Genomic DNA, 22,998 nt, shown 5'->3' on the forward strand with positions numbered 1-22,998 from the left:
CCTATGACATGTGTGTATGAGGAGGTCCTATGACATGTGTGTATGAGGAGGTCCTATGACATGTGTGTATGAGGAGGTCCTATGACATGTGTGTATGAGGAGGTCCTATGACGTGTGTATGAGGAGGTCCTATGACATGTGTGTATGAGGAGGTCCTATGACGTGTGTATGAGGAGGTTCTATGACATGTCTGTATGAGGAGGTCCTATGACATGTGTGTATGAGGAGGTCCTATGACATGTGTGTATGAGGAGGTCCTATGACATGTGTGTATGAGGAGGTCCTATGACATGTGTGTATGAGGAGGTCCTATGACATGTCTGTGTGTATGAGGAGGTCCTATGACATGTGTGTATGAGGAGGTCCTATGACATGTGTGTATGAGGAGGTCCTATGACGTGTGTATGAGGAGGTTCTATGACATGTGTGTATGAGGAGGTCCTATGACGTGTGTATGAGGAGGTCCTATGACATGTGTGTATGAGGAGGTCCTATGACATGTGTGTATGAGGAGGTCCTATGACATGTGTGTATGAGGAGGTCCTATGACATGTGTGTATGAGGAGGTCCTATGACATGTGTGTATGATGAGGTCCTATGACATGTCTGTGTGTATGAGGAGGTCCTATGACATGTCTGTCTGTATGAGGAGGTCCTATGACATGTGTGTTTGAGGAGGTCCTATGACATGTGTGTATGAGGAGGTCCTATGACATGTGTGTATGAGGAGGTCCTATGACATGTGTGTATGAGGAGGTCCTATGACGTGTGTATGAGGAGGTCCTATGACATGTGTGTATGAGGAGGTCCTATGACGTGTGTATGAGGAGGTTCTATGACATGTCTGTATGAGGAGGTCCTATGACATGTGTGTATGAGGAGGTCCTATGACATGTGTGTATGAGGAGGTCCTATGACATGTGTGTATGAGGAGGTCCTATGACATGTGTGTATGAGGAGGTCCTATGACATGTCTGTGTGTATGAGGAGGTCCTATGACATGTGTGTATGAGGAGGTCCTATGACATGTGTGTATGAGGAGGTCCTATGACGTGTGTATGAGGAGGTTCTATGACATGTGTGTATGAGGAGGTCCTATGACGTGTGTATGAGGAGGTCCTATGACATGTGTGTATGAGGAGGTCCTATGACATGTGTGTATGAGGAGGTCCTATGACATGTGTGTATGAGGAGGTCCTATGACATGTGTGTATGAGGAGGTCCTATGACATGTGTGTATGAGGAGGTCCTATGACATGTGTGTATGAGGAGGTCCTATGACATGTGTGTATGAGGAGGTCCTATGACGTGTGTATGAGGAGGTCCTATGACATGTGTGTATGAGGAGGTCCTATGACGTGTGTATGAGGAGGTTCTATGACATGTGTGTATGAGGAGGTCCTATGACATGTGTGTATGAGGAGGTCCTATGATGACATTCCTTCATTTTGAATTCTTTCCTAGAGAAAGGAAGTTTGTGCTTGATGTTTGAGGTGAACCCATGCGTACCATTTCTTTAAAGGATGTGGTTGGTACAAAGAGGAAGCTGTGATTAGGCTGAATTCTTGTGGGTTTGTCTCTCTGCCGTAGGTGTGTATTTCTAGATTTGACTGTCATTTGTGAGGCCTTCTGTCAGGAGGGAGAAATGTAAGTTAAAGGATCTGACACACAGTGTAACTGCTGCTCCATATTCTTTCCCAAAGCAGCTAGAAAAGCTTTTAATTTGGGGCTGGAAGTTTAGCTCAGTGGTGAGAGCTTGCCCAGTATGTGTGAGGCCCAGCTCTGTGCCTAGCATGAGAGAAGAGCAGAGGGGAGGGGATATTATGGTAATGGAATTTGTGTTTATGGTTCTTACATAAAATTACACATGCCTTTCATTTGCCAAAACTCTAGTGTTTATCAAAATATGAGGTTTTCTCTCTTTGCCAGTGAGGTAGGACTCATTAACGCCACATATTACTGTGTCTCTTCTGGTGCTAGATTTTGTACTGGCACCAAGGGTTAGTGAGCAGTGTGGCTGGAAGACAGGCTAGTGAATGGGCATCGCCCAATGGCCAGTTCTGAAATGGAGATTAGTGAACTTGCCATTGGAGGACACAGCAGGAGCTCACCTCCGTGCTGGGTGAGGACCTGGAAGCCTTTTAGGAGTGTCCTCTGAGCCGAGGACCAGATAGACTATCTGATCATAGTAAATGACTTAATAGTTATCCTTTTGTTAAGCCAGAGTAGCACAATCTGCCTGTTGTCGCACGATATCCTTGAGGACAGTTGTGGTTTTACATTTACATAAATGATTAATGACAATCAGGGAACGTAATCAATAACAAGATGTTGTGTGCATGTTTAGGTCAGAGTTTATTCATCAGTGACCTGATAACTATCTGGCAAGGACACCTTGGTCTTTGTTATACTATTAACTGTGTTTTAGGGCAAGGATGCAGTATTGAGAAGAAACCGTGTCAGGTATCAATCTAACAATGAAAAGGTATCTGTTGAGTAATAAGACTTTTTGGTCCAAATCTGTTCTTCCTTGTGGTACACAGGGCCTGAGCACACCATGTAGAGGAGAGAGTCTACCTTCCTTTGTTGCTTAGCAAATGCATCTAGAAGTTTTTTCTTTATTTTCCTCCTTTTCTGACTAATCTGAGACCCACCCTTTAGAGTTTAGGATGGTGGGAATTGTCGGAACTGAGAAGGGAAGAGTGGGCCAGTGTGAATAATTGAGAACCCCCACTCCCCCTCATTCATTCCTCATCTTCAGTCCTTGTTTCCGGTCCGAAGAGGGACAGCATCCGCGGCAGCACATCTTTGCTTAAGAAAACACACGTCTAAACTTCCAGCACTTTTGCAATGTCCACAGTAGAGAAAATAGTTTTGAAAGTTTGTCTTCTGAGTCACAAGTTTTGCAAGGGCTGTTGTGTGGCTGCGCTTCATTCACCCTTGCTAACTGATTGATGGATGCAGCTGTAATTCCGTGCTCACATTCTTCTACTTGGTGTTTGAAGTCAACGCTATTCTAAAACACTACTTTTTTGAAAAGTGGAGAAACTTGTTTATATTTATGTCACTAATGTTTGGTAATGGCCTCGCCAGACAAGCATATTAATTCAAAGACTTTCATTGTTGACTAGGTGTGAGAGTTTCTAGATTAGAAGTTGAATTCTAGTGAAATTAGTAGAATCAACTAAGATCTTCTTCCTTCCCTTCAGGTTTCGTGTAAGTTAATAATTCTGTAATGAAAATATGCATGTGACTGATTTCAGGAGCAGCCGTTGAGGCCGGTACAAGGACTGTCTTTTAGCTTTCCATTAGTTCTCTAGCACCGAAAGTGGACAGTCTGTTTTAGATCAGTGTTTTAGGCTAAAAGGGGAAGACTAAACTAACTGATAAGTGTTTTAGCTGCCTTAGCCTGCCTGCACCCTGCTAGCTCACCACCACAGCCACAGACTTCTGGACCTTTTAGAGAGACAATTTATGATCTGAAACAGAGAGAAAACCTTTTCAAGATTGCTGGAAATCCAGGCATGGCGGCTCAAGCCTGTCCCAGCATTTGGGAAGCTGAAGCAGGAGGATTACTGTTAGTTCCAGGCCAGACTGGGTTACAGAGTAATACCTTGTCTAAAAAAACCACACCACACCACACCACCACACCATACCACCACACCATACACCCCACCACGCCACACCACACCATACCATACTACATCGCACCACACCACATGAGTAGATATATAAATTATTACTTAGGAGTTTCTGCTTAGACTCATTAATTTCTCAGAACTTAATTGCCAGAATAATTCACTTTCATTGCTTTTATCAGAGCATGACCTTTCAAGCAACAGATACCTCCACCTTTTCATCCAGGCTAGGACTATTTAATATAGGCCTGTAAACACCTATGCAGGATTTTGTAGATCTGAAACATTTCTGCAACTGCTTAGTTTCAGAGAAATTAGCTCTTTTGTGCCTTTTCATCACTATGAAACATTGTAACTGTAGGATTTAATGAACTGATATTTGACAACTACATATAATATTCCCTTTTTCTTTAGAGTGAGATAAAATTTCATTTCCAAGGTTAAGTGTATTTAAGATAAATCTGAGGTATTTGTTAGCTCCTGCAAAACACATTTACAATCAATATATTCTTTTTGGAACCGCTTGACTATAAAATCCATCATGTTAAATGTTTGAATTATGCTCATTTGGTGATGCTTGGTCTTTATTACCCCGCTCAAACTTTCCTCCGTACTAAAACATCACTTAAACACTGTGCAGAATGTGTGTCATCCTAACAAGTGGCTTGGGAGGTCCACAAACCACACAGGAGGAAACACCAGGTGTTGGCGAGGAAATTCGTTTGAGATTACTTTGTGTTCCTTTTATACTTCCATTAAAACATGTTCTGCTGAAGAAGAGGTAGCGGAATCTATGCGTGTTTCTCTTCCTTATTCTTGAGAATGCTTCATTTACATATTTATGAAAGTGTTTCACAGATGCATGCTGTGCTGTTCTTGCTCTGATTTGCAGTTTTTGTGTTTATATCATGACATTGTTATTCAGGTGGGGGTACAGTTTTGCTTTCTGAGATGAAAACACTGTACTGCGCTCCCCCTTTCTGTCTTCTGGAACTTAGATTCTCTGGGATGCTTCACAATAACTGTTTCTTTTCTCTTTTTCTTTCATAGCTCTGAAGAAAGACGACACCACCTTTGATGAGGTAGGCTAAAATTTCTTGCTCTGATGTAAAGGTGTATTTATTTATGTTAGATAGAGTCCTTAGGGGCCAACTTTGTGCTTAGAAACAGAAAAAAAAATCTTAAGAAGAAAAACCCCTAAGAAACAAGAGACAACATATGTTTACTTGGTTACCATATATTAGTCTCCAATCTCAAACAGTCATTTGAATTTTATAGTGATCATCAGAAAAGTGTCTGATCCAATAAACAAAAGACACATGCAGGCCTTTGTGTTGTGCCTTCTTGCTAAGGGTGGTGCTTGAGAAGCCCACTGTGATGCGCATGTGTGGGGCAAGTCCAGAGCTGTTGATAAGTTGGACAGCGAGGCTCCTTTGCAGACCTTGCTGAATCAGGGTGTGATGTGCTGATACCACAGATTGTCTGCAAGGCTCCCAAAGGAGAAGGTGACTTTTTCTGTTCTAGTTTCCCTGTCCTTGGTGGATAAGATGGGTCTCTATTCACTAGCTACAAGGTGGTTAAAAAAAATGCCTACATTCATATGTAACAAAGCATTCTGAATATGATTTTAAAATTGTACATTCCTGAGCTTTTGTTACTGTTTCCAGGGTGTTATAGAGGGAAGTATTTCATTGTACACATCTAAAGCCAGTCACATGGATGTTGCGAATTGGCTGTGTGTATACATTGTATGTAGTTACACATAAACAGAGATGTTTCTACACCTTGTGCTTACTCCACAGCCTAATGAATGCATAGCTTTGGTTGTTTAACAATCTCAAATTCCATGAAAGATGCTACCAATCTTCCCTCCACTGTGATGAGGAAAGGACACTTGTGCTCATGGAATGTCCCTTTGGCGCTGTGCTGGTCTTGTTCCCAGGGGAGCGCCACTCAGGGCGAGCCTGCTGCAGGCTGGGATTTCTGGATGGGGCCAGCACCATTTGGCTCTCATGGTCTGCTGCTTCATCGCTGCACCTGTTCTAACGTTGCTGGTCCGAGCTCTGTAAAGCCATGTTACTAGACTCCAAAGCACCCTTCCCAGGCAGCTTTCCTGTAGCATCCTCCTAAGCTTAAATCCTCTAGAATGAAGGAGTAGAAGAAAATTTCCTTTCCCGTTCTAGTAGATGATACTGGTTTTATCCAAACCTGTATTTCTGGAATTTCTACTGTTTTGTTACTGAGATATCTGTTTTCAAGGGAGTATTTTTTTTTTTTCAGGAGGAATCAGAGTGAGAATATTGGGCACCTTTTCTTTCTTTATAAAGAAAAATCTCCCCTATAATTATGGAAGTAATTTAAGTCTACATAAAGAGAGACTTAGAGAAAGGGAGAATAAAGCTCTTCAATCCTGCTATCCAGATATAACCACTGTTGAATAGTCTTGCTTCTTTCTCCAGGTTTTAAAACCATAACCCATCATTATACCCCTTTCCAACTGTAAGCCATGACATATTCCTGCATGTCTTCATAGGCTCCTCCCAGTCATTGTAAGGAATTAAAAAACAAAGCAAATAAACAAGAAAATGCCTCCTTTCTTGCTTATGCACAATGTTGTAGGTGCATTAGTCTGTCCACAGCTGTGTGTACATTTGTCTAAACCAGCACATAGTACTGAGGCTGGACAGAGAAGTGGGTGAGGAGTATAGAAGGACGTCACAAGCCCCTAATACTCCCCTAATCTTACTTCTGAAACTCTGTACCACCAGAGTTTGGCCGTTTGAAACAAAATCATCATCAGCTCTCACACTGCATTTTCCTTGTTCCATGGCACAGAGGGTTGTTTTTCTTTTTTTTTTCAATATTATAAATCAGAAATTCACAGGATGCTAGACCTAGAAAAGTGGCAGAACCCATCATTTCCCTATCCTGGCGTTTCACAGATGAGCACATTAAGATGCAGAGGGCCAGAGTAATTTTCAGCTAGTTAAGGAAAGCATAAGGTCTTGATCTGGGAGGGCAGCCGCAGTGCAGGCCTGCCTCGGGGTAAATGCTAATAATGCACCTGCAGTTGAGCAAGGCTCCTCTTCCCACAGGTCTGCAAAATGGTGGTATCTTCCTTTTAGGTGACTTGATCGGATTAAATAAATTAGTGTATCTAGAGCTTTCAGAAGAATAACTGGAATATGGGAACTGGCAGAGTTTGTGTTATCATCTCCATTTTGGTCTTCATTGATGTGCTAACCATGATAATCTACCTTTTCCAGTTGGTACAAGGGTGATGGAAGAATTCAATTAACAATTAAGGCTGTGGAGGAGATTTCATTTCAGATATACCACTAAACTTCCATATAAGGCTTTGTGTAATTTTCATATTAAGAGGGTGAAAATATTATCTAAAATGCACCCTTTTTTATCCTCCACAAGGGGATGCCACATTCACCCTTGTTACCCTTGAGCACACTGCATGTGGTTAACATTCAATAAGTGTCCGTTAAGTAAGAGCAACTGTCTGTTGCAGAGGAGCAGAGAGTGATGAGCTGAGTGAAGGCAACATGGCTTCTCATTTGCTACTTGTTAGCTATTTGGGCACGTTATTAACTGGTCTTGGTTTTCTCATTTCTAAGTCAGCCAGTTAGACTGTGCTCTTCAAAATGCTTTGGGCTCTAGTGTAGGATTCTAAGTAGCAAAGTTACCTCACATAAAAGTCTGCTGTAGGAGGTGGGGGGTGAGGAATGTGCCCTGGAGAGGTGGCTCAGTGGTTAAGAGCACTGGCTATTGTTCCAGAAGACCCAGGTTCAATTCCCAGCACCCACATGGCAGCTCACAACTGTCTGTAATTGTAACTCCAGGAGATCTGACACCTTCACACAGACACAATGCAGGCGAAAACACTAGTGTACATAAAGTAAAAAAAGTAAAATAGTTAATTAAAAGTCTACTGGGATCTCAGAGGAGCACTAGATATGTGCCTGTGCTTATCTAAATGGGAAGTAACAGATTTTGAGGATCATTTTCAGATTGTCTAATAGAAGTTTTCTTGAACGTGTGGTTTTCTGATTTTTTTCCTCTCCTTATGTTGGAATCCAATCTCTACAGTCTCTTGGAATTCACTTGAGACTGGATTCTTGCAGCTTGAGGGCTAGGTCAGTTTCTTAGCTAAGTGGCAGGGTGTGGCCACTCTCTCCTTACTCCAATTTTATGAGCTTCAGGCTCCTTATCGGAGGGAGCGCCAGAGGGTGCCTGGGCTGGAGTGTGGGTGCTACTCCAGGATTAGTGTGAAGATTCCTTTCAGGTGTGTGTGAATGTTTGACCTTGAACAGGGGAGGAAAATACGCATTAGTTATTTACTTACTCTCTGACTGTGATACTCTGCTGATTTTTAAAACAGCATGAAATTGTATTCAGGAACTATGTAAAGTAGATCGTGTGTGTGTGTGTGTGTGTGTGTGTGTGTGTGTGTGTGTGTGTGTGTGTTTACATATGACTAGTTTGCAATTAAGTATAGAGGCCTTCAGGCATTTTGCAGTAATAGGTAGTGAATGTTGCTGAAGCTCTTCATTGTTGGAGAAAGGAATTTTGTTTTGTTTTGTTTTGTTTTTTTTTTTTTGTTTTTTGAGACGGGGTTTCTCTGTGTGGTTTTGGTGCCTGTCCTGGATCTCGCTCTGTAGACCAGGCTGGCCTCGAACTCACAGAGATCCGCCTGGCTCTGCCCCCTGAGTGCTGGGATCAAAGGCGTGTGCCACGCTGCCGGCCTGGAGACAGGAACTTATAAGGATGATTATCAGTACTTCATTCACCGTGGTGCATTTATTTGGACCCTGACTAATATGGTGGCCAATTTATGAACTGTGAGTTGAATCTGTAACTTTTGGATGGACTAATCAGTTTTAGGATTTCCAAAGAATTTTTCCCTCCGAGTTTTAAACTTACTTCCACAACGAGCTGAAGTTTGTTTGGATCTACAGGATTTGGTGTAATCCGTGGCTAAAACGAGGGAAGTAAGTAGGTAAATGCTGGGTGAACAATGTAGCTAGATAGAAGGTAAAAGAAAGTTGGTTTCTTACGCCTTTGTTTTTACTGGGCATGGTAGTAACACCACGATGCCTCTCCATTCAGTGGAGGAGATTCTGCGGAATTTTCTGAATGGCTTGGTGGCCACATTCTTCCTTAGGCAGCAAAACTACACATGCCTTCATACTGACTCTCAGGCTTATATTTAATGATTTTTGGAATAATTATGATGCCTAATATACAAAAGACGAGAGAGTACAATTATTTTTCACTGATGTAAAACCACCATATACAAAGTCTTTTGCATGTTGGAGACAAAAGCTTCAGCAAATGTGAATGCATACACATAGAAAAAATTGGAAACCTCTGAAGTTACAGCAATCCATAAATTAAATGAGAACTTAAACTGTAAAGTTCTGTTTTGTGCTGTTACAAAACGTTGACCCTTTTTGGCTTTTTGGTGAGGAGTACAAAAACTTTAATGTTTGAAATAAATCTTTGAAATGTGAAGCGTTTCATTTGAGTATGGTATTAAATAACTCAGCTCTTATTTTGTGGTGAAAAAGCCTCCTAATATATGAGCTTTCTAGCCATGCTTGCTCTGGTCATGTTTCTTTTTTTTTTTTTTTTTTTTTTTTTTGGTTTTTCAAGACAGGGTTTCTCTGTGTAGCTTTGCGCCTTTTCCTGGAACTCACTTGGTAGCCCAGGCTGGCCTCGAACTCACAGAGATTCGCCTGGCTCTGCCTCCCGAGTGCTGGGATTAAAGGCGTGCGCCACCACCGCCCGGCCTTCTGGTCATGTTTCTAACCCCAAAGGATCTCCTACCTATTTCACTCTGAAATCCTAGGGAAATGTATACAAAATATATTAAAATCTTTATTTAAAAAAATCTTATCTGAGAGTACTCAGAAATATATTTTAGAGACAAACTTACAATGCATATTTACCTTAATAATTCTTGTAGATAGATGGGGACAGCGTACACTTATTTTAGCTTTCAATCTAGAGCATGGCCCCTGTTACTCATATAATGGCATAATGCTTGAGATACTAATTGCAGCAGTGATTGGTTTTATGAGACACTGGCTGGGGTGCAGGGATGATCCTGTACCCTGTTTTCCAGTCATTGTGGTTGTCTCTCTCGTGGCCTCCCAGTGTCTGTGGGACTATACATAGCATTCAGCAGTCCAACTCAGGGTTCCCTCACTTCCGGAGCTCCAGCCCACCTCATGCTCATCAGGGTTCCAGAGGGACGGGGGCCAGTCTTTCCTTTCCATTCTCTCATTTCTGCTGTTCTCACCTGTCTTTGCCAGGGCCTCTGCCCACCCATCCCACTGCCCTGGCTCTGCCCATTGCCTTTCTTTGTTTTCATTCATGACAGGGCTCGCAGTGGTGTACCCCTTTGCACATCATCTGTAGTCTCTGTCAGCATGGATTTTGACCTGCCATCTTTTCCTCTCACCCAGTGGCTGCCAGGAGCTGCTTGAGGAAATCCCTCTGCAAATAAATCTATCAGTTCCTGCCGCTGCTGCACCCTCAGGCGACAGAGCAGCTGTACCACTGGCCTGTGTGCTGCTGACCCCTTCCTGCTCCCCTCAAACCTGTTCCTTGTCTCTGGTAGATGACTTTCACTCTGTATTCATTTCCTAGGACTGTCAAAGTGCAGCAAATTGGGGGGCTTCAGCCACACACACTTCTGGAGATGAGAAGTCTGAAATCCGAATATTGACCAAAGCTAGTGCCTTCTACAAGCTGTGAGAGAAGGATCTCTCCTTAGCTCCCTCTCCTTGGCTTGTAGATGCTGGCTTCTTCCGGTTTCTTTATGTCATCTTCCTTTGGTGTGTCTGTTTATTGCTTTCCCTCCCTCCCTCCCTCCCTCCCTCCCTCCCTCCCTCCCTCCGTCCGTCCCTCCAAGACTCTCCTTGGACTCAGGACCCTCTTACCTGTGCTGGTACTAACTTTTTCCTCTTTTATCAGGGCATCTTTCAGATTGATCAGGTGTTCGATCAACTCCAGTGTAACCCCCTCTTAATTGAATTATGTCTGCAACAATCCTTTTTCCTCCTTCTCAAATAAGGTCACCTCTGGAAGAATCGGAGTTAAAACTTAGACCTGTGAGTTCTCAGTGGACAGAGATCAACCATCGCGGCCTTCATTTTCTGAGAGCACTCATTAGGTCTTCACTGCCTCCCCACACATGCCTCCCACACCAGCCTTTCCCCTCCCCCTGACTTCAGAGGGCCATGCTCCTTTTCTCCTGCTTCAGGCCACTTTGTCTTCCTGTCCCCAGCCCCGTCTCCCACTCTGCTATTCTGGAAGCTTGCAAAATTGATTCATTTCTATATTTTCCGTCGCTCCGTTTTCCTAGAACCTTCGCCACAGGCTCTGACCGCACTTCACTCACCCTGGTCTTTTCTTTTGTAACAGCAGGCCCTCTGTCCTCGGAGATCATTTCTCATGTTCTCATCGAGTGTCTCGTCTGTGCCTTGCTTTTGGCTACCCTCTTATTAAAGTCACACCAGGGTGTCTGACTCAGCTTCCTATTCCAAACTCTGCTCTGGCTATCCAGCTACCCAGTCAGATGTTTCTGCCTTTGTAGCTCCAGTCATCCTGGTCTCAGTGTACACAAAATATTAGTAATTCCTGTGGTTCCCAAACCAACACTTTCTCTCTTCTTTAACTTAGAAACTGGCTTTTCCAGCTGTGTGACTTCCAGGCTGGGAAACTGTTGTCGTCTTAAATTCTCCAGCCCCTCATGCAGGCACTTGCTTGGCTCTTCTCCCTGTGTTCCCGTGATTCCCACCACTAATTCGGACACACAGTTTCGGCATCTCTTGCCTGGCCTTGTGGTTGTCTACTGACTGGCTATCCCGTCATGGCTTCCTTCCCCTTCCGACTTGACGTAAGGTCTCCCATACAAATTGCGTTCTTATGGCCTTTGTCATAAATTCAAGTTCATCTCCTGGCTTGACTTTCAAGGCTTTTCACAAAGATTCTGTTCTGGCCTCGCCGTGCCTGGCAGACATTTATCCAGTATTGTGGTGCCCTCATTACCGTGGCCTCTGCTGCGTGTCTGATCGGTGCTCGGTCACTGTCACTGCCTTATCTCAGCTCCTCTTTGGTCCCACGACTCCATTGTTCCTCCATTTCAGCCTTGCCCAAACGTCGTTCTTGCCATGATCTTCCCCTACGCACAGACTCACATTTCTAGTGCTTATGGATGCCTGTTTTCGTGCCAGTCTCTGGATATGCGCTTAATCTGCTCTCGGTTTAGTTGGACTCAGAGAGGTAAATGTTGAATTGTTTATCAGGCGGCCTCCCATGGCATTTTGCAGTCTTATTCTGTCTTATAGGAGTATTCTGCATTGTCTTGTTTGGTTTTCACTGTGGTCATGCCTATGTAGACGGATTTTTCTTTGGGCTGCCAGTTCACAAACAATGAAGCGGAGATTTATTAGTTATGAAAGCTCGGCTGTAGCTTAGGCTTGTTCCATTAGCTCATATTATAACTTAAATTAAGCCAGTGTATAGTAATCTATGTTTTGCCTCATGGCTTTTTACCTTTCTTTCATTTTGTATGTCCAGCTCCTTCCAGGTCTCGTTGGTGTCTCTCTGCATCTTGATTATCTTCTCCAACTTCCTCTCTCTGCCCGGAAGCCTGTCTATGCCTCCTGCCTAGCTATTGGCCATCCAGCCTTTTATTACACCAATCACAGCAATACATTTTCACACAGTGTACAAATATCCCACAACATGCCTGCTTACCTTTGATGCTGTGGATCACAATGTGCTGGCTAGTTTTATGTCAACTTGAAACAGTGAGGTTCATTGGAGAGGAGGGAGCCCCAACTAAGAAAATGCCTCTATAAGATCAGGCTGCAGGCAAGTCTGTAGGGAATTTTCTTAATTAGTGATTGGTGGGGGAGGGCCCAGACCATTGTGGGTGGTGCCATCCCTAGGCTGGTGGTTCTGGGTACTATAAGAAAGCAGGCTGAGCAAGCTATGAGTGTGAGTAGCAAGATAATAAGTAGGACTCTTCCATGACCTCTGCATCAGCCCCTGTCTCCATTTCCTGCCCTGAATTTCTCAGTTGATGTGGAAGCATAAGCCAATAAACCCTTCCCTCCCCAAGTTTCTTTGGTCATGGTGTTTCATCCCAGCAATAGTAACCCTAGCTAAGACACACAGGAACCTACAAACTATTGTTTGATTATATCGGAAGTCTAGAAATCTTTGTATTGCATCAAATGTTGCATCATTTGAAAAAGAACCTCATTTCTCCTGAATTTTCTTGTTGGAAATTTAGTTTAAATTTTGCATGTCTAAAACTTTCTGTGTTCTTGGGGTTTCTATTCTAAAAATGTTTGATCAGATTTACCATCTCCCTAATTATGGTAGACATAATTACCATAATTATGTCTCTTCCTGGCCAGTGGCTGGAATGTCTGGGTAGTGCTGTACAGACTCAGAGAGGAAGTACATGCCATGAAATGCAAAATGTATGACATTTGGGGGAATTAGTTACCTTCATTTTGACAAGACAAGAAAGCTAATAGAAATCGAGAGCCCAAGTAGCATCCTGTTTCTGCCTTGAGCACCATCATTCTGCCAGCAGGAGCACCAGACTGCAGCTGTGACTCCTGTGAGGGTGAGTGCTCCCTCCTGCCTCCCTTATTTGTGTGTGTGAATTCATTCGTGGAAAGCTGACCTCTGACATTGGAAGAGTTTCTGTGTTGCATAAGTACTTACATTTTTCTTCAGCAGGTTAGAGTTTGAAATACTAATTTACAGAGCGTTAGGTGCCTTGGCTGTGGCTGGGGTAGTCTCTTAGCCGCAGACATGATGGTTGGAACTGGCCAGTCAAGGGTGAGAAGTCTGAGGGTTTTCTTAGGTCTTGAATCTGTGATCTGCATTTGATATCTAAAACTAAAGAATTTGTGTCTTTTCTTATTCTTGATGTTTCACGTTCCTAAGGGTATAATTACAAACCATTTGAACTAGCAATTTTTTTATACAAACTTATTTTCTTAAGGCCGTATCAATATTTTTAAGTTTCTTAAATGAGCATTTTTAACATTTTATGATAATAATAAAAGTAATACATTCCCCTGGTGAGTCTGTTTTGTTTTACTTTTAATATATAGTTGTTTCTCATTTTTTCAATTCATTATTTAGGTTTAGCATTGCGTTTTTTCTTAATATTTATTTAGTTTTATTAACTATTTTGTTAACTATTTCTTTTTAAAGCATATAAGCCTAGGGATTTTTCTTAAATTTTTTTTCTGCATAATATGAAATAATGGCAGTAATATTTATTACACAGTAATTTTAAAATAAGGAGATACTTTTCTTTATATATTTTTGTTGTTTAAAGTTTATTTGATTATTTTGTGATTATAAGTGTTTGCCTACATCATGTGTGTGCCTGGTGCCCAGAGGGATCAGAAGAGGGCATTGGATCCCCTGGAACTGGAGTTAGAGACAATTGTGAGCCGCCATGTGGGTCTTGGGAATCAAACCCAGGTCCACTGGAAGAGCAACTGGTGCTCCGAGCTGCTGAGCCGTCTCTCCAGCCCTTCACATATTTTTAAATACCTGATCTGAATGGTACAATATTAAGTTCTCTCTCTCTCTCTCTCTCTCTCTCTCTCTCTATATATATATATATATATATATATATATATATATATGTGTGTGTGTGTGTGTGTGTGTGTGTGTGTGTGTGTGTGTGTGTGTGTAGAAAGAATGTATTAAAAATCTTTTTATGGTTTTTATGAGCAGATGGGAGAAAAATATCTCAACAATATGTGGTTGTATTCCCAGGAAAGTTCATATTGGTTTTCTCAGTGGTAAAAATGCTTTTTTTCTTTTGTTTGGTTCTGCAACAAGGTCTTGCTGTATAGCCCTGGCTAGCGGTATTTGCTGTGTGGCTTAGGATGGCCTTGTGTTCATAGTGTTCTTCCTGCTTCAGCTGCCCAAGTGCTGGGCTCACAGGCAGGCATGTCACAATCCAGCTCACAAAAAATATAATCATTTCATGTAGGTGCTGAAAGAGGCAGAGAACTCAGGGATGCTCGGATGCTGGATTCTATGTCCTTATATGTTCCTTTTCAGTCCTAGGACCTCCATATGTGAGATGTCTCTATGGTGTGAGGTTGGGATGGTGTCTTCATAGTCAGGGTTCGGGAATCATAATACTAACCTACTATTCCTCAAATGTGTTATGCAGTTCTGTGTTCCAATCAGTTTAAGTGCTGAAGTGTGCAACTGATTTTCTTTAAAAACTATAGCAGATTGATGCCAATCTTTCAGTGTATTTTAATGGTTCTCTGGGAAGGGAAAGAAAGGGAGAGAGTTGTAATTAGAGTACCACAAACTAGACACTTCTCAGGGTTTGCCAATGAGAACGTGTCAATCATGATCTTATCCTCCATAGCGTATGTTTTGGTGGAAGTGAACTAAAATATGTCTATATAATTTAGTTCTTGCTTTAAGGCCAGGCAGTGACTCTACCTTAGTTATCTCTGAGTATTTATTTATTCTGTTTTAAAAGAAGAAGATGGTACTGGTGCTATGAAGCAGCAGTGGCCCCTGGGAAAGGAGGGGAGAGTTTTCTACACATTCCCTGAGGATCAGGGTATAGGCCTCTCAAGTCCTTGCTCTACTCATACCTTGCTGCTGGAGGTGGCCAGAGTCAGTGTTGGGGCTTTTCACATCCTTTAACTGTGTGCAAGTGATAAAAATGATCAGGAGCCCTCTTTAAAAATTCCCACTGCTGACATTGTTGGGAGAAGTTGAATATGGGTGTTGCTACATTCATGTGCAGTCTGAACTTTTTAGAATGGTTCAGTTTTAGAACATGATTTCTGAGTTTTGATTCAGAAAGTGGGATTTTCTTAGTTCTACAATGTATACTTTTTGATACTAAATTAATATTCCAAGTACCTTAACCAAAAGAAAAGCTAAATCAGTTATACAGGAATTTTTAACAAAGGGAAATTATTCAATGACAGATAAAATGAATTTTTGTTATTTTCTTGAAAGCTTTTTCATTAACCTAGATGAATGGTAGATAAAGAAGAAATAAAGATTGATGAAATAAACTTGTTTGTTAGGAATTGCCATTCAGAGCCTGAATTACAGATTCTTTTGTGTTACAGGTGCTCATTTATTTTCCATCTTCAACACCCTGGCTCTCTTTAGATGGCTTTCAGGTGAATATGATGGAGAACATCCCTAGTGCTCACTTTTCCCCTCTTAAAAGGCAGACTACTACATCTTACAAATGAGGATCCTTGGGTCATTAGATATTGGGGTTCAGGTGTGCAAAAGGCTGGATAACATATGGCCTGTGCCCAGATGCCTTAATTGAGTTTGGGACTTCCCCCAGGGGGTTTTCATGACTCTGTCTAAATGACGTGTTACATGTGCAACCAAAGGTGGGTTAGTCACAGCAAGAAAAAAGCAAACATGTGCTTTGCAAAGCACACTGTGGATTTCTGAATAGTTGTTGGGGGATGAAAACAGGAGAACCTGTATGACTGATGTTAACTGTATGACTGACGTTACTGTATAACCTCACTTTTGGCTGAGCCATTCTATGTTCTGCATTCCCTGTGTTTCTCTGACTACGTTGTCTGGAGTCCGCCTCTGGAGTAACATTTTACCTGATTGCCCTGCATGAGAAATACTGCATAGGTACCATGTGATAGATGGCATACAGACTGTGAAGGATACAAAGTTCTCACAGAGACTACCTATGTTTGGTAATAATCCTAGCCTTTGAGTAGCTTTTCCTAACAAGGCATAATGACCGGAGTATTACTTTGATTTTCATTTTTGTTTGTGTGTTTTTTTTATTGTTTGTTTGTTTTAAGGAGAAAAAACATAAAATTATGTGGTTAAGGAGGTGGGATGTATTTGGTGGAAATTGGAAAGGAATACATGAGCAAAATATATTGTCTGAAAAAATTTCAATTTTTTTTTAAAAAAAGAATGGATTTCTGCAGTAAATAGGACATTAAAAAGCTTTATTTATTTATTTATTTATTTATTTTTTAAAATTTTTATTTTGCAATACAATTAAGTTCTACATACAGGCACAGATTCCCTTGTTCTCCCCCCTCCCGCCCCCCTCACCTTCCCCCCAGCCCGCCTCCCATTCCAATCTCCTCCAGGGCAAAGCCTTCCCCACAGACTGAGATCAACCTGGTGGACTCAGTCCAGGTAGGTCCAGTCCCCTCCTCCCAGGCCGAGCCAAGCAACCCTGCATAGGCCCCAGGTTTCAAACAGCCGACTCATGCAATGAGCACAGGACCCAGTGCCAGTGCCTGGATGCCTCCCTATTTATTTGATCTGTATGTGTATTTGCTTGAATATATGTGCACCTCGTACATGCAGGAGCCTGAGGAGGCCAGAAGAGGGTGTTGGTACCCTGGAACTGCAGCATCTTGCAGTAGTGAGCTGCCACGTGGGTGCTGGGAAACAAACCCAGGTCCTCTGCAAGGGCATCAAGTGCTCTTAAACACTGAGCCCTCTCTCCAGCCCAAGCTACACCAAGCTTATTGAAAGAAAACCAAGGCCTAAGGACACCAAATAATTACATTAATAAAAATGAAATCGGAGAGAACTTGACTGATTAGTTATTGTGAAATCAAAGGGGTCTCTTCCCTCATTTACTCTTTCCATTTCAGATTCCAGTTTTAAATATATTTTAGACTATGTTCATATTGCTGTTTTTATCTGGGTTTAAATGAGGATTATGTAGAATTGTTTGGTGAGTCATGCTTGATTCTTTTAGTAACTTTTTATTTGATAACGTTTATGGCTGTGCTATAGAGCTCTGAAGATGGTGGAGGTTATGTTGGGTGGCAGTTGCATGATCTACAGATGGGGTCAAACTAGGAGGCTTGATGAGTGATGCCAGTGTGTGTTTTAATGGGCGGGTTCTGAAAGCAGTGTTGGAACATTTGACAGTGTGTATAGATTGCCTTCATTGTACAAGGCAGAATGGTTAATATTGAATGTATTTTTCTTCAAGTCCTGAATATATACATGGATTCTTAGCTTGTGCATATGAAAGGACTTTGCCTTCATATTTATTTCATATCGTGGCAGCTGGAATCTTTGTGAAGGGGATAGCTATAGAGAAAATAAGCAGATATTTTGCAACATTTACATTTAGAAAGAAAGATGAAAGACTTCAGTAGGCAAAGAGGAGAGACATTGAATTTCTTTTTATTTTTTTTCTTGTTTATTTTTTGGTAGCTGTGGGTGCTGAAGAAAGAAATAGACCTTTTTTTTTTTGGAGTGTTTTAGCTTTCTTTTTTTTGAAAGCCAAAATATTAAACAATTTTATTTTTTAATTTAATTTTTTTATTTTATAATTTAATTTAATTTTACATATCAGCCATGGATTCCCCTGTCCCCCCCCCCCTTTCCCCCAGCCAACCCCCCATTACCATCTCCTCCAGGGCAAAGACTCCCTCGGGGATTCAGTTCAACCTAGTAGATTCAGTCCAGGCAGGTCCAGTCCCCTCCTCCCAGGCTGAGCTAAGTGTCCCTGCATAAACCCCAGGTTCCAAACAGCCAGCTCATGCACTAAGGACAGGTCCTGATCCCACTGCCTGGGGGCCTCCCAAACAGTTCAAGCTAATCAACTGTCTCACTTATTCAGAGGGTCTGATCCAGTTGGGGGCTCCTCAGCTATTGGTTCATAGTTCATGTGAGAAATAGACCTTTTTAAAATTGTTCTTCTCCTTTCTCTACCCACTTACCCCCCCTCCCCCCCGGCCCCAGGGTCATTGAGTGGTCTTCTCTTTTGTTCTGAACACTGCCTGGCTTTGGTGACACACACCTCTGTCTCCTCTTTGGCAGACTATAGAGCTGGTGGCTGCTGAGCTTCCTCTGTCCTGAACTCTAATGGGCCAGGCCTGTAGGCTGAAGATGAATGCACCAATGTTACAGAGAAATCTTGGGTGATTGTCCAGACAGCCAGCTGTTTCTGTCATAACTCACATTTTTTTGGAAGTCATTTGTTTGCACTTCCTGCTTTCTTAGGTAATATTATTTCCTTCTTGGGTCTTTGAGGGAGTCAAAGATTAGATGGTTATAGTTTTCTTTATTAACAAATTCAGAAAAGAAACTCACTAAAGAGGTATAAAGTGTGTAAGTTTGAAAGACATCAAAAGATAGTTTTTGGTTGGTAATACAAGTTAGGATAAAAAGTGAATTAGGTACAACATTTTGGACTCACCAAAATAGGAAAAATAATGGAGTATTTTCTCTGAATCTGTCAAATATTTATAGACTGGACATTGTTAATGTAATTCTTGACTGTATGTATTGTATATACTTACTATACTTATTGTATGTAGTTTTTCTTATATTAGTTATAACCTTCTTTTATTATTTTAGACCAAAAAAGGGCAAATATGTGATATATTGTGTACCCTAATAAACTTGCCTGAGAATCAGGACAGAGCCAGCTACTACATTAGACATAGAGGTCAGGCAGTGGTGGCACACACCTTTAATCCTAGCACTTGATATCTCAAGCCTTTAATCCCATGAAGTAATGTGGCAGGACACAGAAAGGTACATAAGGTGTGAAGAAACAGGAACTCTCTTTTTTTAGGCTGAGGATTTCGTAGAGGTAAGAACTAATGGCTGGCTTCTGATTTTTTTTTTTTTCTGGTAGTGTTCTGCTTCTCTGATTTTTCAGCTTTCATCCTGATATCTGGCTTAGGGTTCCTTTTCTTTCTTTCTTTCTTTCTTTCTTTCTTTCTTTCTTTCTTTCTTTCTTTCTTTCTTTCTTTCTCTCTCTCTCTCTCTCTCTCTCTCTCTCTCTCTCTCTCTCTCTCTCTCTCTCTCTTTATTATTAAAAGACCATCTAATCTAAGATTGAACAACAGGGCCAGGCACTGGGATGGTGATTTAGGATAGGGGCATTTTTAGTGCCATCCCTCATGGAGGCTAATGTAGTATTTTTTGGGGGTGCACAATGGGTACAGGCTGAGGAAGAAGGGAGATGTTTCAGGCAGGAGATGGTGATGTTCTGTGATGGCCAGCTTCTGAAACCAGATCTGGGCTGCCTTGCTGCTCCCTGCTGTGACCCTGAAGGGCTCCAGTGTACACATCAGGTCATTTATGTTGTCTTTTGCTTTTGACAAAACACTGGTTGTGTTGAGAAGATGTGGGGGCACCCACATAAGGAATGATTTCAGATTCTTCTTGGGACCATTTGGACTCAGACATAGGATTCTTTATTTGTGGATTTATTTCTCCCCCTCTTTTTGATGAGAAGGAGTAGGGAAGTGAAAAATCTCGAGAGAACAAAATCAATTTTCCGGTTACCAGGCTCATTAAGTTAATATTTACTTTCAAAATGAATGTATTTGCTGCCCTTCCTGCTGTTGTTTGGCAGGAATCTGACACCCACTTGACAGCTCCAGCTACTTTGTACTTCCACTGGGCACTTGACTCTGAGGCTGGTGTGACGTCCTGGACACTGTTGTGATGTTATCTTCTTTTTCCTGAAATTTCATGTATCTTGGGTTTCAGGGAAGAAATGAGACCGAGTCACATCTTTTTCCTTTTTCTCTGTGTCTGCTGCCCAGTTTTGGTCCAATGATGAAATGATGCCTTGCACTTTTAAACTCATCTCTAATAACCCTGTTGAGATGGATATATGAAGAAATATATAAGGCTTCGGATTAAAGACCAACCTTGAGAAACTAAAGATCAGAGTTGAAAACTGTGTATGTTTTTGTTATTAATTGCACTGGATCAGTCATGGAAAGATGAAAGCAAGGTAGATGATATGGAAATACTGGAAGTTTAGGGAAAGTTTTCTGCTTGATAACAACTCATTTTTTTCAGTATTTCATTAATTAGTAATTTAAGATTGATTTTCTTTTAAAATTATATGTATGTGTGTCTGTGCACATGAGTGCCGGTGCCCTTGGAGGCCAGAAGTAGGCATCAGAACCCACAGAGCCAGAGTTCCGTTCCGTTGTGAGCTGCCCAATGTAAGTGTTCGGAACTGAGTCAGGTCCTCTGAAAGAGCAGTTTGCACTCTTCACTGTGAGCTGTCTCTCCAGCTCCTCATTTTTAATATTTAAACAGAATATTGATTTCATCTTATAGGTTTTTTAAAAAAAATATGATCGTGTCATAAAGGATTGTTCCTTCCTTAACCTTAGTGACAATTTACTCTCGAAAGTCTACCTTTGGTTATTTTCAAGACAATGTTTAATACATAATTGTTAGTTAAGAGTCAGAACCAATTTTTATTAATTTATTTTGTATTTTGGTAATTTTACTCAATTTTATTGATTCCAGTCTTTTTCAGAGGTTTCTTAGGTAAGTAATCATGTTATCCACAAATTATTTTTATGTTTTCTTTTTCTAGTGTCCTATGAAACTCATATTTTTTTAAAATTTTTTTTAGAGTTTTATTTTTTATTGTGTATACAGTGTTCTGTCTACATGTAGGTTTGTAGGCTAGAAGAGGGAACCAGATCTCATTATAGATGGTTGTGAGCCACCGTGTGGTTGCTGGGAATTGAACTCAGGACCTCTGGAAGAGCAGCCAGTGCTCTTAACCTCTGAGCCATCTCTCCAGCCCTGAAACTCATATTTTTAAAAATTTTTTCTTTGATGCTGTAATTTTTCTTAATGGAAGCTGTTAATTTTCCTTAGGTCTCTGATGAGTATTTTATAGTATCACATTTTTAATGAACATAAAATATTGATTGTTTTAGCCTCTCTGGATTGTTAATGACACAAGCTCTTCAGATACAGTTCATAGCACCATAGATGAATTTTTAAAGCATGTTATGTCAGAGAACTGCCAATTATGTGTCATTAGTAGAGGCTGTTTTGAGGATTATGTCAAAGGAGAAAGCTGTCTGTGCTCAAATTCTCTGACTGGCACCCCTTGTTCTTCCAAGTATGTGTATCAGCAAATGCATCCATTTTGAAAGCCACAAGTATGTTCTGCAAGGGTTTGTAATTCCAGCATGGTATTTATGTATAGTTGGAAGTAGGAGAAAGTTTTATGAATTGTATTTGGGACATACACTATCATTTGGGGAATTTGGAAGCAGCGAATATCTACAGGTATTATAGATTTAGCAGTCCGTTGGGTGAGGCATTTTCCTTTGAGATTTATTTCTGAGCTGTGCATGGATTGGCACCCACCTCTCAGGTTCTAAGTCTGGTGCTGTCCAGGCACTGGGAGCAATGTTGAGTTCTGAGTGGAAAGCTAGAGCAGGAGATATGGGAGCTTCCTCTTACCTTCCTCCAGACTCTGCAGAGCCTTGTGGGAGCCTGCTTTTCCTTATCTGTCCAATAAGGATGGTGATCTCTGCCAGGAGAAGTTGTTGTAAAGCCTATAAATCCCTTCAAAGGTCTTGGCACAGAGCCGGCACCGCCCCTTCCCAGAGCGAGCAGCACCCTTTACACTCGTGGTGTGATGTGCCTTTGATTGTGTGAGTCCTCACATCCAGGGACTCAGGTGGTGTGCGTTTGACTTTTGTAAACCTTCACATCTAGGGGCACAGGCTCAGGGCCACATAATGCCTGCCTGCCGTCATCACAGGCCCTAGTGATCTCATTTTAGAAACTGCCTCATTTCAAAGACTACAGAACCGGTACTGTAAAATCCCAATTGAGTCTTCCTTCTATTACTGCCTCAACTTCTGAAGTCACACACAGCCTTTTGTTGGTCTTATGTTGACTGGATCTAACTGTAAGGAATGTCTACCAGGTGGTTTTGGTGGATAAGAGTATGTCCAACCAGACAGGAGCCTTTGTGAGCACTACTAATCTTTGCTTTACAAAGAAACAAGGCTCGCATATGTCAATGTCACATTTACAGTGTGCACGCAGTGACAGTGACAGGAATTTCACCAAGATGGCATTGATTATCCTTGATAGAGTGGGATGAAGATAATTCCATTCTTTCCTGTTCCTTCTTGTGGTTTGAGGCCTCCCAGTATCTCCCTGTGTCTCTTTGGTTCTCTGTTTTTACTGACATTTTTACTAGAACACATTCATTGTCTACAGAAGCCCTGCTTCCCTGGCTCCTGCGTCTCTGAATTGAGTAACTGATCCACTTTCACCATCAGGATAGTCCTCTCTCCAGACTCTGTTCAGCACAGTCTTTTGCACTTGCAAACAGAAGAGACCGAAAGACCAGCCAGCCAACACTTTTGAGATCATTTTAGGGAGTTTGTATTATGTGGACTTTCTTCTCACCCCCCACCCAGTAAGCCTATGGTAATAATTTATCTTACATTGTTTTCTTTCTGTATTTTATTTAATTCTTTCAATAATCTTTCCA

General features: G+C 41.6%; 1 protein-coding gene and 1 long non-coding RNA gene across 3 annotated transcripts in view; one reads left to right on the forward strand and one right to left on the reverse strand.

Annotated features, from left to right (window-relative positions):
• Positions 1-22,998, reverse strand: part of LOC131906634 (uncharacterized) — a 68,190-nt gene that overhangs the window by 10,182 nt on the left and 35,010 nt on the right. Inside the window, exon 3 of the long non-coding RNA XR_009378162.1 lies at positions 10,595-10,735. This is a non-coding gene — a long non-coding RNA (uncharacterized LOC131906634). The remainder of the gene's footprint in view (positions 1-10,594; positions 10,736-22,998) is intronic.
• The window catches only part of Cdk14 (cyclin dependent kinase 14), a 573,205-nt gene that overhangs the window by 4,061 nt on the left and 546,146 nt on the right, over positions 1-22,998 (forward strand). For both annotated transcript variants that reach the window (XM_059257306.1, XM_059257307.1), the window contains exon 2: positions 4,689-4,720. In XM_059257306.1, the coding sequence (XP_059113289.1) occupies positions 4,689-4,720 (32 nt within the window). The remainder of the gene's footprint in view (positions 1-4,688; positions 4,721-22,998) is intronic.

Source organism: Peromyscus eremicus, chromosome 3 (assembly GCF_949786415.1).
Source record: "Peromyscus eremicus chromosome 3, PerEre_H2_v1, whole genome shotgun sequence".
NCBI classification, from domain to species: domain Eukaryota; kingdom Metazoa; phylum Chordata; class Mammalia; order Rodentia; family Cricetidae; genus Peromyscus; species Peromyscus eremicus.